A 13,890-nucleotide genomic window follows, 5' to 3' on the forward strand; every position below is an offset into this window, starting at 1 on the left:
CTTCCGAGAAACAATGGCTCTCACCACACTGTCCCCTCCTATTAGACTTTTGGCCTACCGGCTGATCCTTTACCAGTAACCTCACAGTCCTCTTCCAAGCCCACCTGCCTGCAGTGAGCCTTTCAGCTTCTCAGAAGGACTGGACTTACCATGTGCCTGCTGCTAGCCAAACAGGTACTCAGGCAGGAACGTCATCACAATCAGCATCCAAGCCATCGGCCTGCAAGTGGCCTATCAGGTACTAAGGCAGAAGGAATCGCACAAGCACCTCCTCTGCTCGAGAAGCAGTGGTTGCCCTATCACCTGCAGAGACAGAAGTGACCTCACAACCAAAATCCAAGCCATGTGCCTGCTGCTGGCCTATCAGGTACTGAGACACAAGTCACCTCACAAACAGTTTCCCACCCGCAAGCTTGTTCCTGGCGCATCACCTACAGACACAGAAGGGACCACACACTCACCTGCATGGGCCTGTGCCTCCTAAGGGCCTGCAAGCTTCTGAGACACAATTATGTCCTAAAAACTGGCCATGACATAATCTGTTTGCGCTGTGAGTCAGAGGGATTGTGACAGGCTGGAGAAATGGGCAGAGAGGAATGTCAGGAAGTTCCACAAAAGGAAATGCAATGTCTTGCACCAGGACATGCTGAGTGCCGATCGGCTGGAAAGCAGCTTGGCTGAGAAGGGCCTTGGGGGGGGGGGGGGTCCAGGGAGGCAGCATGCAGCAGCATAAGCCAGCAGCACGTCCTCAGGACAAAGGCAGTCCATGGCTTCTTGGGCTGCCTTGGGGAGAGCGCTGGCAGCAGGGTGAGGGCTCTGGGCCTGCAGGCTCTGTGTCAGCAGGAGGTGGGCCTGCTAGCTGGTCTGCTACTCATCAGATACTGGCCCATCAGATGGGGAGGCAGAAATAATCTCACAATCACCTTCCAAGGTCTGTGCCAGCTGCTGGCCTTTCCCCTTCCTCAGGGACATGAGGAGCCAGCTATGGGGGTCTCTTCTCCCCCTCTAGCAGAAAGGAGACACACTGGGATTGAGTCAGCTTTCCAGCTGGAGATCCTGGCAAGAGCTTCCGAAACTGCAGGCCTCAGTGACCAGCTCAGTGACACTCTGCCAAATGTGCTCACTTGGACACCTGAAGGGTCAGCTCCCAAATGACCCCCTTAGGGAAGAGAGGAGCATGTGGAAAGGGGAGGAACCTAATTCTGAGGCGGTTATTTGCATCAAACAGCTCCAGCTTGGCACGCTGATTCTCAGCTCGGACCCAGGAAGTGTTTCCTGCTGACTTGCAGGAAAGTGCCTGAGCATCAGCTGATGTTTCTCCCAGTCCAAAAGCAATGGGCTCATTTCCTTAGTCTTCAGGACAGAAAGTGAGCTCTGGGCAGCTGAGATTACTCCTCCCTGCAGCAGGCACCTCTGGGAGAAGTGGTTTTAAAGGCCAATCACTTTCTGAAGAAATACTTGGTCTTTGGAAGTTTCCCTTATTTGGCCCATTTCAAATGGGCCTATGACTGTGGCACCGCCACTGGAAAGAGCACCTCTGAGCGCTCCACTGTGGAGAGACCATTACCTTGTGAACTGTGTGGGTGAAGAAAGTCCCACATGATCTGAACTGCTCTCTGTGGCCTCCTGCTGGATGTCCGTCCCAGGATGTCTGATTTGAGCCCAGGGCAGGGTGCAGGGTGCAGCAGAGAGCCCCAAAGCAGTGAGGCCTTTGGCAAGATGAAATGAAGACCCTCTCCCCTCACCTGCCATATTTCGCTGGGTTGGAGGGAGGTTAATTGGATAGTTAATTAAGGGCTGATTGGGGGATACTACTGCACTATAAGCAAAGAGTTTCTGGGGACCTGCCACATCAGAAGAAAACAGTGTCTGCACCAACGATGTACCCCACTTAGGTAGTACCCCCACGTAGCCTTTGCTGCTAGGGGAGAGAGGCAACTGCTTACGCCTCTAGCGTAAAATAAAACTTGTTGGGCAAATCTCAGAGGTGTTAAATTCAAGAATCTCCAGCAAGGAACCCTTTCTGAAAGATGACCTCTTCGACTCCAAATACTCTCAGCTGCATGTTTATATGTATCTCACAGTCTGTGTGGGATATCTGGCTGCAGAGCCTGGCAAGAGCGGAGGAAACTCCAGGCGTGAAGCTGAGCGGGCAGAAGGCAGCCGGCTGCCAGCGTGCCTGGCTCATGGGGCCACCAGGGCAGCCGGGGCCCCAGCAGACAAGGCACCTGCTCACCTCGCAGCGCTCCCCACCTCCCCAGCCTCATGGCACTGCCCACGCACAGCACTGCTCTCTCCACACGTATCTTCCCATGCTGAACACCAACACCCTGGGGCCACCGCCTCTCCCCACCACACGCCACCCAACTTCTGGCACACACCTCACCCCCACCCCACGCCTCACACACGGTGGACAGCCAGCACGCCCCTCTGCAGCAGGCACACACAGGCCACACCACCACACAGGGCAGCAGCCACGCCACCACCCCCCAAATGCCCCAAATCACACCCAGGCCCACTCTCCAGGCCTTCTGTTTCCTTCTAGTCCTCCAAGAGGCAGCAACAAGCACTTCCTCTGAACATCCACTCCCACCTCTGCTCCTGCTCCCTTCCCACCTCCAGCTCCACTGCCACCTTCCCAGCTGTGGGGAGCAGCGACCATGAAGCGGAAGACAGCAGGGCCCCATGGCCCAGGCAGAGCGAGAAGCCTTCCCGCAACTCCAAAGGCCACTTCCTTCCCCAAGGAGGGACTGAACCAAGCCTGCACATCCCCTACACATCAAGGACAACAAGCACTCTCTGGTTTGGGGCCCTGACAGTTTGGGACGTGGGGAAGGACTCAGGTGAGGGCATCTCAGCTGGGGACACCAGCAGAGGCAGCACTCAGCAGCTCTTCCCCCTGGCCCGCCAGCAGGGCTAATGACAACGGCAAGGGGAGGACGGGCCCTTCCCCAGCCTCCAAGGCCCTGCGAAAGCCAAACAGCTGCCACGCTCAGAGCTGCTCTGCCAACACCCTTCAGGCTGCTTCCAGGGCCACAGGTCTCAGGGCCCAGCAAGAGGCACGGAGCACCACCAACGGCCAGGCCACGGTGTGCCGCGTGGGCACAGCCTCTCTCAGAGCCCTCCGAAAGGCAGTTTTTCCGAGCAGAAGCGACCATGAGGAAGGGTCCCAAAACACACCAAGACCCACTCTCCAACCCTTCCGCTTGCTTCTAGTCCTCCAGAGCCTTTCCCCAGACACTTCCTCTGAACATCCCGGCTCACCCCGGAGCCTGCTCCCTTCCCACCTCCACGAAGCACCGAGCAAGTGCTCTCCCAGGAGGCGCATCACGCCAGCTCTTGCCTCTCTCTTGTGCCTCACGTGCCCTCAAGGCCCTCACCCCACAGGCCTCCCTACTGAGGGGCCCTTTGGGGCTTCAAGGAAGGAGGACAAAACTCTTTGGCAACACTCCCCCTCTCTCGGGCCGTGCTCCGACAGCGCACCAATGACCACATGGCTGCACACGGACACACTCAGCAGCACGGACAGGGCCAATGCACCAGCCTTAGACAAGCACACTTCCAACCAGGGACATGGCACAAGGCTCCTGCTGCTCTCCAGCATTTGCCTTGCCCTGCCTAAGCAAGGCCGGGGATTTCTCTGCCAAGCCAAGCCTCGAGCCAAGCCAGCAGCTTTCAGCGGTGCGAGTGCCACATGGAAAAGCCAGCGCAGGCTCTGCCTCCAGGGTCCCCCCTGGCATGGCCCAGGCACAGTCCGAGAGCACCAGCTAAGCCACCCACTGAAGGAGCTGGGCGTGTGGCAGAGCCTAGCTGGTTTGTCCTCACATCTGGTGCCAGGAGCTCTCCTCCAAAGCAGCACCAGGCAGCAGCCTGCAGCAAGGACCACTTCCCTCTCTTCTCTTAGCAAGCTCTTGAGCCCCTAGTGCTCCACTCTTTGGCCCCTGCATTTCTCAGGCCTGCAAGGACACGACCCCATCACGGCATCAGCAGGGAGCAGCCCGAAAAACAAGAGTGGTCACAATGCAAAGGCTCCAGGACTCTCCCCACCTCCCAAAAAACGAGTGGCAACTCTCAAAGCGCTCAGGGAGAAAACACCAAGGGGAAAGGGCTTCCAGCGCTCAGCGTCCACAATGCCTGCCCACAAGCCGCCAGGCTGCTTGGAGGACGCCTGTGCTCACCACCACTCCCTTGGCTCCAGAGACTCGCAGCAATGCCCCTAGAGCTCCGTGGGGCTCCTCACACCCACCCAAACCTCAGGCCAACACCACCACCTTCCCCGCGTCAGCACCTCACCACACCACACCTCGCACACTCATGCCTGCCCAAGGGGGCTCTCTCGCTGCCCTGCTGCAGCACCCAGAGCTCACCCTGCAGCGGGACGGTGCAGGAACTTGCCGAGACGGCAGCTGGAAGGAAGAGAGACCTGGGCTGCGCATCCCTTGCAGGCCACCCTTGCCTTGCCTTCCCTCCTCCAAGGCACTCCTTGTCCAGGGAGATTTGGCACAGGAAGGCACCAGCCCCCCTCGAGAGCCCTCTCCCAAGAACACACCTGCCCCTCTCCCAAGAACACTTCTCCACAAGGCCTTCACTCCTCCAAACACCTTCCAGCACGCTAACGCCCAGCCATGAACGAGCAACTCCCCCGGCCTCCTGCTCCTTCAGCCAACACTGCTGCAAGACCAAAGCTCTCCCCACAAAAAGCAACCGAGAGGAAAGGAGGGAAAAGCATGCCTCGTACAGCTCTCAGAGCAAGGGGAAGCGCTCCCTGCACTTTCAGGTGGGTCCTGGCTGCAGAGCCTGGCAAGAGCGGAGGAAACTCCAGGCGTGAAGCTGAGCGGGCAGAAGGCAGCCGGCTGCCAGCGTGCCTGGCTCATGGGGCCACCAGGGCAGCCGGGGCCCCAGCAGACAAGGCACCTGCTCACCTCGCAGCGCTCCCCACCTCCCCAGCCTCATGGCACTGCCCACACACACCACTGCTCTCTCCACACGTCTCCTCCCGCACCCAGAACCAACACCCTGGGGCCACCGCCTCTCCCCACCACACGCCACCCAACTTCTGGCACACACCTCACCCCCACCCCTCCCCTCACACAGCGTGGACAGCCAGCACGCCCCTCTGCAGCAGGCACACACAGGCTACACCACCACACAGGGCAGCAGCCAGGACACCCTCCACCATGGACCCAAATCACACCCAGGCCCACTCTCCAGCCCTTCTGTTTCCTTCTAGTCCTCCAAGAGGCAGCAACAAGCACTTCCTCTGAACATCCACTCCCACCTCTGCTCCTGCTCCCTTCCCACCTCCACCAATCCAAGGGCAGAAAGAGCATTCCCATCTTGCAGACAAATCTCGGCCAAACCACACTGTACTGCCCGGCGCAGCTGCTTGGGGCTGGCCAGCACATCTGGATTGCAGGACAGCTCCCCTGGGGCCCAGGCACCTCTGTCCTATGGTCCTAACCCCGTGGCAGCTCCTGGAGGAGAGCAGCCCCACACGGCCAGAGCCAGCAAGGGAACACACCTACAGACCCACTCACTCCCACTCCTGCTCTCCTCCTTTGCTCCCGCTGCACTTATAAGTGTCTTTAACCCACGTGCTGGACTGTGATGGGCTGACAGAGACATCCGGCAACCCAACACAACCCTCCTCCTCTTGTCAGCCAGTAGCAGGGCAGCACTGGGGGCGATGCCATGGCAACATTGCAGACACAACACCCAGCAGGCAGCTCCTGCCTCCCACCATCGTTGGTGGTGGGTCTGGTGCCATGCTGAGGGCTGTTACAAGGGGAAGGTTTCATGTCCTCTGTGGGCATTTCCAGCAGGCTCTTGAGATGCCCCTGGGATCTGGTGGACATTGCAGCCTCTGGGACACAGCACCCCTTTCCTGCCAGAGCCAGACCCCAAGGGGGGACCCACTTCCAGGGAAACTTGGGCCTGAATTTCCTCCCACCCTACCAGGAGGGGATGGAGCCAGCCCCACAGGAGCCTCGGGGCTCAGGACAGCCCCAGCCCCAGGACCCAGCACTCCTGCCTGCCCCATTGTGCCCTGAGCCAGATGGGACCCTCCAGCAGGGCTCTTGTGGCCGCCCCCAGCCCTGTCCAGACACCCCCACAGCCCAGGACCCACAGGCGTCTTTGCATTTCACAGTCTCTGTGCGACACCTCAGGAAGGAGTTCCTCAATCCCTTACCCTTGGTGGAGAGCTGCAGGAGCACTGGAAAGCAAGTATCCGTGGTCTGGGCTAATGTTCTTGGTCCAGCAGTCTCCATCTCGTTTGGCCCCTTTCCTTCGGCTCGCCTCTTCCTCCAGGGAAAAAGGACTCTCTTCCTGTCTCGTCACCCACAATTCCTCTCCAATGTGTCCCTGCTCTTGTGCCTGTTGGTGAGGAGCCCCAGTGCAGCCCCACTGCCTCCTGTCCTCCCTCCTTGCTGGGGAGTAGCTCTGAAGGGCAGCAGTGGGGAGTGTGTGAGCCGTGCCCTGGTCTTGCAGGGAAGTGAGGGCTCTCCCATGGCACCGGGGAGAGACCTCTCTGTGATGCGGCACATCCCCCTGTGACCTCAGCCCGTGTCATCTCTGGGCTCAGTAGGTCACTGCCATGGACATGGCACAGCCAGGGAGAGAGCAGAGAGACTTCCCTTCATGTTCTGCAAAGCAATCACCTGCCCTCCCCACAGTTAGTTTCCAAAACTTGCTGATAAATCCTTGAGGAATGTGACTGGATGGTGACAAAGGCTGTGGAAAATCTAAGATGGGTCACAGGAGAGGTCACTTCTGTGCCCTTGCACCAACAGGTCTCTGCACAGGGCAGACCTGGCCAGGAAGCTGGGGTTTTGGGGCTATGTTAGGGGTTTGTCACTTTTTAAAGATGGGATCAAAATCATGTGAGGTCAAACAGCACAAAGGGTGGCCACAGGCTGCGATGCTTTGGTGAGCCTGGTGAGACAGGTTTCTCCTGTGGGTCACTCTTCTTGTCAAAGGAGGATGTAGGACAGGATGGGACAGGACGCAGCCTTCCTCCTTCAGGCACCAAAGCAGGCTCTTTGTTTTGAAAAGGCCTCACCAAGGTTTCTCAGTCTGCGGTGCTTAGGAGAGAGATGAGATGCCAGAAAAGAGCAACTAGGCCCTTAACACGCATCATCCAGAGGGCTTTACGTGGGACCCTGGTGCTTCCCATGTTCCATAACCATGGGCAAGGCCGGGGAGCAAATCTGGGGCAGTGTTCTCATTTCCCATGAATGCTGTCCAGGCTGAGCCTGGGGAAAGCCATTTCCCACCTCTGGAGCTCAGCTGGTGCTTGGGCTTTTCAGCATCACCTCAGGGCAGTGCTTCTCCCCTGGCTACAGTCCCTGGCACCCTGCATCCCCCCCAGCACCCTGGCTTTCCTGGGGGGCTGTACAGCACCTAGTGCCCTGGATCTCCCACAGTTTTCCTCCTGGGCTTCTCAGGATGTGCCCACACACTGCAGGGCTGCTGTCCAGGCTCCGGTGCAGAGCCTGGAAGGCAGTGCAATGCCTCAGGACCTGCACCTTGGCTCATTCAGAAGTGTGTGAGGTGACCAGCTCCCAGCTGTGCAGCTGCTGGAGTTTGACAACGTCCCTACAACCACCCTTCCTTGTCTCGGAATAGTCTCAGGGTGATTCTTGCAGAAGGGAGGCTCCATCCCCCTTGAAGACTGTCAGAGAGGTGGCTTTCCAAGTCCCTGCAAAAGGAAGCCAGACCACAGCAGAGGCAAGGAACAGAGGCAGCAGTTTGTGCAGCAGTGTGTGGGCTCTGCTTAGATCTTCTGAGGACCTTGTTGGAAGTTGTAGGGCGGGGGGCACTTTCTAGGGACCCCGATGAACTCGAGGGTGATTGCTGCTGAACAGGAAAGGAGAGCTAGGCAAGGACAACTACAGGAGGCCTTAACTTCTCCTGGGAGCAGCTCTAGCTAGGTGGAGCTGCCGCTAAGGAGCTCTGTTGGTTGCCCCTGAGGAGAGGGAGTTGGGGCCTTTGCTCCTTGATGAGGGTGGGTCAAGCACCCTGTGAGTCAGTGCTAGGCAGAGGCCTATAGAAGAGCCAGGCCTAGAGTGCAGCTCCTGGAGTGTAGTGAAGAGAGGCCGCAGTCTGCACAGCAGGGGGCAAGAAGGCACCTTTGTTTCCAATCCTAGCAGTGTATGCTTGCTCAGATATGGTCATGTCATGCTGGAGAGGACATTCCCCAGTAGCTGCTGGAGTCGCTGCATCAGCTGTGTCAGAAGCTTGGACGCAGAGAGACCCTCTGCCAGCAGATGCAGCTCTACAGGGGTGAGGGTGCAGGGGGTGCTTGGGGCCTCTTGGGGAGGCCTGGGCTGGCAGTCAGCTCTCCTGCAGCAGGTGTGCTGTTGTGGATGAGTTGTGTCATCAGGGGAAGTTCCACCTGAATCTGAGGGAAACCTTCTTGCCTGTGAGAGTGACAGAGCCCTGGAAGAGGTTGCCCAGAGAGGTTGTGGAGTCTCCTTGCCTGGAGAGATTCAAAACCCACCTGGACAATATGCTGTGCAATGTGCCCTTCCCACACAGGGCCTCCTCCTCCTCCTCATCTTCCCTGGTGGAGTGTCCTGAAGACCTTGTACTCTGCCATTGAAAGACTGCAGTCATGCGAGTGACCCCACCCCATCTCAGTTATTCCAAGCATGTGGCAGTGCTGTGACAGCTTGGGCATCTCCGTTTGCTCCTGGCTGTGCCCCAGGCTGCATATGTCTGCATATATTTGGAGTTCAGCACCTCAGCTGTGGCACGGACAGAAGATTTGTCACAGGGGAACATGTTCCCAAGGAGCTTCTGTATGCAAAGACTTTGACTGCAAGCGGTGACATGCTGGCATGGGTAGCACGTGGCCAATGTGATGGTGGAAGGAGGTTCCCACAGACAGAGTGCAAACTCTGCAGTGTCCAAGGCCAGGGAGAAAGAGAGCTGGGCAGTGCAGGAATGGCAGGAGAGGGGTTTGCTTCCTGAGCTGATTCTGCAGCACCTTGGGGCCTGTGACAGAGGTGAATTGTTCTCCAGGATGGAGAAGATGCTACTGTAGAAGTCCCAGGGCCTGGGCAGCCTGCGATCCAGCCACCCTGAGGTCTTCATTAGCCCAGTGCCTGTTCATATCATGTGGAAGGGTGAGAAGAGGTTCAGGGGCAGGAGAGCCAGAACAGTTGGAGGGTGCAAAAACATGAGTGGAGACCTCGATGTGATGTGCCTCTCTCATTTATGGAGCACATGTGGATGTAGACAGGATGCATTTGGCCTAAGGGTTGTGGTGGGATTCAGTTTTGTGGACACAGGTAGGAAACGTGAGATGCCCTGGGGCACTTGTCCAGCAAGCACTGAGAAGGGGCCATGGTTTCCCTGTAGGTGACATGGGGTATCTGCTAGAAGCATGCAGTTGTGCTGCACACCCCAGGCATCCGACATGGTCCTTCCATCCTATTTCTAGGTCATGAAATCAAGTGTCGGCACTGAATGACATGAGCTGTTGGTAACATTAGGATCTGGATATGTCTCCGCTTCCTCGTGAGTGGGTGCCTAGCAGTATTGGGCATCCGGGGTCATTTCAGATGGCCAAGGAAATTCCCCACCTGGCCCCCACCTCATGCTACAGAAGGATGGGGGTCTCAGAGTGGCTCCATCAGAGCAAGCAGACACTGGCACATGCCTTGGACCACCTCTGTCTCTTCCAATGTCCCCAGGTGTCTGTGTGTGAGCAACTGACTCCCACTCTCCATCTCCAGGGATTACAACAGGAGCTGAAACAAGGAGCTCGTATGCAGACATCTCTGTTGGACACACTTCAGCCTGGAGAAGGGGAATCCCACCTCCTGTGTGTTTGTGGAGTTCAGGTGAAGGATCTGAATCCCACTCCAGCCCACGGGGCTTCTAAACTGGCATGAGATGCCTAGATGGACTCATCTGAATGAAAACCTGAACCATGGGGAAATGAACTTCCTTCTTGCCCCTCTCTAGGAGTCCTGCCTAGGTAAGAGGCAGAAAGAGGGGCTTTCAGAGTGAGATGTTTCCCCCTTTAGCAGGTGACCTTCCTCTGATGAGATAGATTGTAATGCTGGAATCAGCCTTCCTTCAGTGTTCAGAGAGGGACCATCGGTGATTATTTTAGTCTACTTCAGGGAACATTTCCCAGGAGGAGGGAGCCCGAGGGACAGAGAACTTCTGCCTTTAATTGGGCCACTGTTGCTGAAGAGCTCCAGGCTCCTGAGACGGAAGGAGGTCCTGGCAACATGGCAGCAGTGCCCATGTGCCCAGCTGTGTGCAGGAGCAGCTCCTCTGCCAAGAGCAGCAGGGCTCCGGGCACTGCCTGCTGCTGCTGACGGGAGCTGAGAGAAGGCAGAGAGAAGTGAAAGGCAGTGTGGAGTGGGAGGACGGCTGACAGTTCACTGTAGAAGACATCTTCCCAGCTCTTGACACAGTAAGTCTCTGTCTGAAGGAGAATGCTACTGAGGTTCCTGGAGGGGGTCCTCTGAACCCAGCTCAAACCATGACAAGCTTTTTAAAGATTACTCTCGCGGCTTTTCCACCGTAGGGGAGGAGGAGACGCTTTAGAGCAGAGATTCCCTGGCACACTGTCACAGGGACGGGGCATTCTGCTACCCTCTCCCAGGGATGGCTGCAGGGCTGTAAGGGTGGGACATGCACACAAGTCTGGCCAGGGCTGTGATTCAGAGCAGTGTCCCTGCCCTGCAGAGGAAGGTGAAAAAACAGGCTGCTTGAAAGGGAAGGAGCTTTCCTTCCAGGGCTTTCTGTTTCCTAATTCTGGCAGGGAGAAAAAAGGAAAGAGTTTTCTGGTTTGGAAGGAACTGAGACTACAAACTTTCACCCTCAGAGATCAGGAGGTCTGTGGGAAAGCTCAGCAAACCCCTTCAACCCCATCTCAAACTACCACAGCACCAGCATCACCTTTATGGGCTTCCTCAGGGTTTATGTGACCTGCTCCTTAGGACCTGCAAGCACAGAGATTCCCCTGGCCAAGTCCCAGACCTGGAAGATTTCTGTACGGCTGCACTGAGCCCACAGAGGGTGGGATGGGGACGATGAGCACTGCGAGGGAAAAGGTGTTGGGACAGAGAAAGCTCCCAGCAGGGATAGCTGCAGGCAGCCGAGATGGGCAGGGAATGAGAAGGAACTGCTAGCAGAATCATCATGGGAGGATGGATTTGAGCAAGTCATGGTCAGTCCTTCTAACACAAACAGCTTCCTCTGAGCAAGCTCCCCGTGTCTCCTCTCCCACCCAGCAGAGCCTCTGCCCTGACAGCCATGGAGTCCAGGGCATGAGCTGCCTCCTCTGCAGCCAGACCTCCAGCAGAGGAGAGGGGCATCTCTCCTGCCACGAGTTAATTTTGTGCTGCCCAACAAAGGGGCTGAGAGTGACTGCCCTGCAATGTCGCTGTCTGTGAGGCAGCATGCTGAGGTGGGCAAGGTGAAGGCTTTTGTGAGTGCCCGTCTGTCTCTCTCTCCTTGCTCCCTCGGAAGCAGGATCATGGTGTTGCCCCTTGTTTCCCCTCCTCTCCATGCTGCTCCTCTTCTTGCTCTCAGGCTCTCTGGGGTTTGAGGGGTTTCAGGTGCACCTCAGACACCAAGTTGCTGCAAGTTGTGCAACAGAGGGGTGTGCATGGCAGTGAGTTTTTCCCCTGCCTCCTCCTGACCTGTGGAGCTCCAGGAAATGCAGTCCGTGGGACTGGGAAATGAGCTGGCTCTCCCTGAAGGAGAGCCCGTCTTCAGTCCTAACAGTCCTTTGTTTCCCTGAGGTGTCCTGCCAGGCTGCGAGCTGCCCTCTCGAAAGGCACCGCTGTCTCTCAGCTTCTCTCTGATAGCTGACAAGAAGCTATCAGAGATGCAGAAGCTTCAGAAGCCTATCAGAAGCTTCAGAGATGCAGAGAGTGTGGAGAAGGAGGTGGGAGGCTGTAGGTGGGCAGCTGCAAAGAGCCCTGAGTGTCCTTGGCCAGAAGGGGAGTGTGGAGAGCTGCCTGAGGTGCCTGGAGAAAGGGTGAGGAGTTTGGAGATCTGCCCTTTGAAAGTGCACTGCTCTGCTCCCAGCAGGGGCTGGTTTCTTTTAAGGGTAACATCATCCTGCAGCTGAAAGAGGTGCGAGCACAGGACAGCTGGGAACAAGGCTAACAGACAGACGAAACCTCTTTACCAAGTGACAGTGGATGCTTTCCTCTCAGGACTCAAGAAATGCTGAGGATTTCTACCTTGAAAGAACACTCCCCAGGGGTGACAGGGGCATCTCAGAGAAAATGAACAATATTAAAAAAGTTATTTAAATCTCTACTTCTCAATAGTCATTCTTTAGAATTGGGAATGAAGATGCTGTAAAGCCCTTCCACAAGACGATGGATTTCACCTTTCAGAAACTGGGAATGTTAGAGCTGGTCACCCTGTTCCCCCGTTCCCCCTACTGTACAGCAGGACTGTGTCCTCTGAAGCCCATGGGCAGAGGTCCCTGCTCCTCACAGCAGCACACTCAACCACTGCAATGTGGAATTCACACAAGGGAGCTGCCCAGTGGTTGCCTCAGTAAGGTGAGGCAATGTGTGGGGTTGCATGAGGACTAGAACATTCTGGGAGTGAGGGAATAGTTTGTTTGGAAGTTCTCTCCTTACTGCTCGATGTCTTTTCTTCTTTTGACAGTGCCCCATGTCCGGAGAAAGTAAAAAGTCCAATGACAGCTCCTTCAACGAGTTCCTCCTCCTGGCATTTGCAGACACATGGGAGCTGCAGCTCTTGCACTTCTCGCTCTTCCTGGGCATCTACCTGGCTGCCCTCCTGGCCAACGGCCTCATCATCACAGCCGTAGCCTGCGACCACCGCCTCCACACCCCCATGTACTTCTTCCTCCTCCACCTCGCCCTCCTCGACCTGGCCTCCATCTCCACCACTGTCCCCAAATCCATGGCTAATTCTCTGTGGGACACCAGGACCATTTCCTACTCGGGATGTGCTGCCCAGGTCTTCCTGGTTGCCTTCTTGTTTTCAGCCGAGTATTCTCTTCTCACAGTCATGGCCTATGACCGCTACGTTGCCATCTGCAGACCCCTGCACTATGCTATGCTCATGGACACCAGAGCTTGTGTCAGAATGGCAGCTGCTGCCTGGGCCACTGGTTTCCTCTGTGCTGCCCTACACACTGCCAACACATTTTCCATTCCTCTCTGCCAAGGCAATGTCCTGGACCAATTCTTTTGTGAGATTCCCCAACTCCTCCAGCTCTCCTGCTCAAACGCCTACCTCAGGGAAGTGGGGCTTAATGTGGTTAGTGCTTGTTTAATGTTTGGGTGTTTCGTTTTCATTGTGCTGTCCTATGTGCAGATCTTCAGAGCTGTGCTGAGGATGCCCTCTGAGCAGGGAAGGCACAAAGCCTTCTCCATGTGCCTCCCACACCTGGTCGTGGTCTCCCTCTTTATCAGCACCTCATTTTTTGCCTACCTGAAGCCCCCCTCCATGTCCTCCCCAGCTCTGGATCTGGTGGTGGCTGTTGTGTACTCGGTGGTGCCTCCAGCAGTGAACCCTCTCATCTACAGCATGAGGAACCAGGAGCTCAAGGAGACAGTGAAGAAATTGATTCAGCTGGTTCTAGTTCAGCAGCACTAAGCTGCCCAGCTCTCCTCACAAGTTTTTTTCAGTTTTTCTGAGGCCACTCCTGTGCTTTGGGAGTTCTCTCTCATAGACATGTTTGTGAACAAATGTTTGAATTCATCCCACTTCTCCAGAGGCACAAACCCTGTCTGTGTGACCCAGAGGCCTTCTGTATATCTACCTATCAGTGTGTCAGAGATGACCTCCCAGGTAGCATCTCTGTAATAAAAGGGGATCTCCTGAGTACTGTGCCTGAAGGCTGGGCTCCTCTTCCAAAACCTGTGCCAAGAA

General features: G+C 56.4%; 1 protein-coding gene across 1 annotated transcript; it reads left to right on the forward strand.

Moving 5' to 3' along the window:
• Positions 1-12,687: 12,687 nt before the first annotated feature.
• LOC138062719 (olfactory receptor 14A16-like) lies at positions 12,688-13,614 on the forward strand. The gene has a single exon (XM_068921725.1). It carries the CDS (start codon positions 12,847-12,849, stop codon positions 13,612-13,614), a length of 768 nt encoding a protein of 255 aa, XP_068777826.1. The 5' UTR covers positions 12,688-12,846.
• The last annotated feature ends 276 nt before the right edge of the window (positions 13,615-13,890 follow it).

The sequence above is a fragment of the Struthio camelus genome, chromosome 29, assembly GCF_040807025.1.
Source record: "Struthio camelus isolate bStrCam1 chromosome 29, bStrCam1.hap1, whole genome shotgun sequence".
Taxonomy (NCBI): domain Eukaryota; kingdom Metazoa; phylum Chordata; class Aves; order Struthioniformes; family Struthionidae; genus Struthio; species Struthio camelus.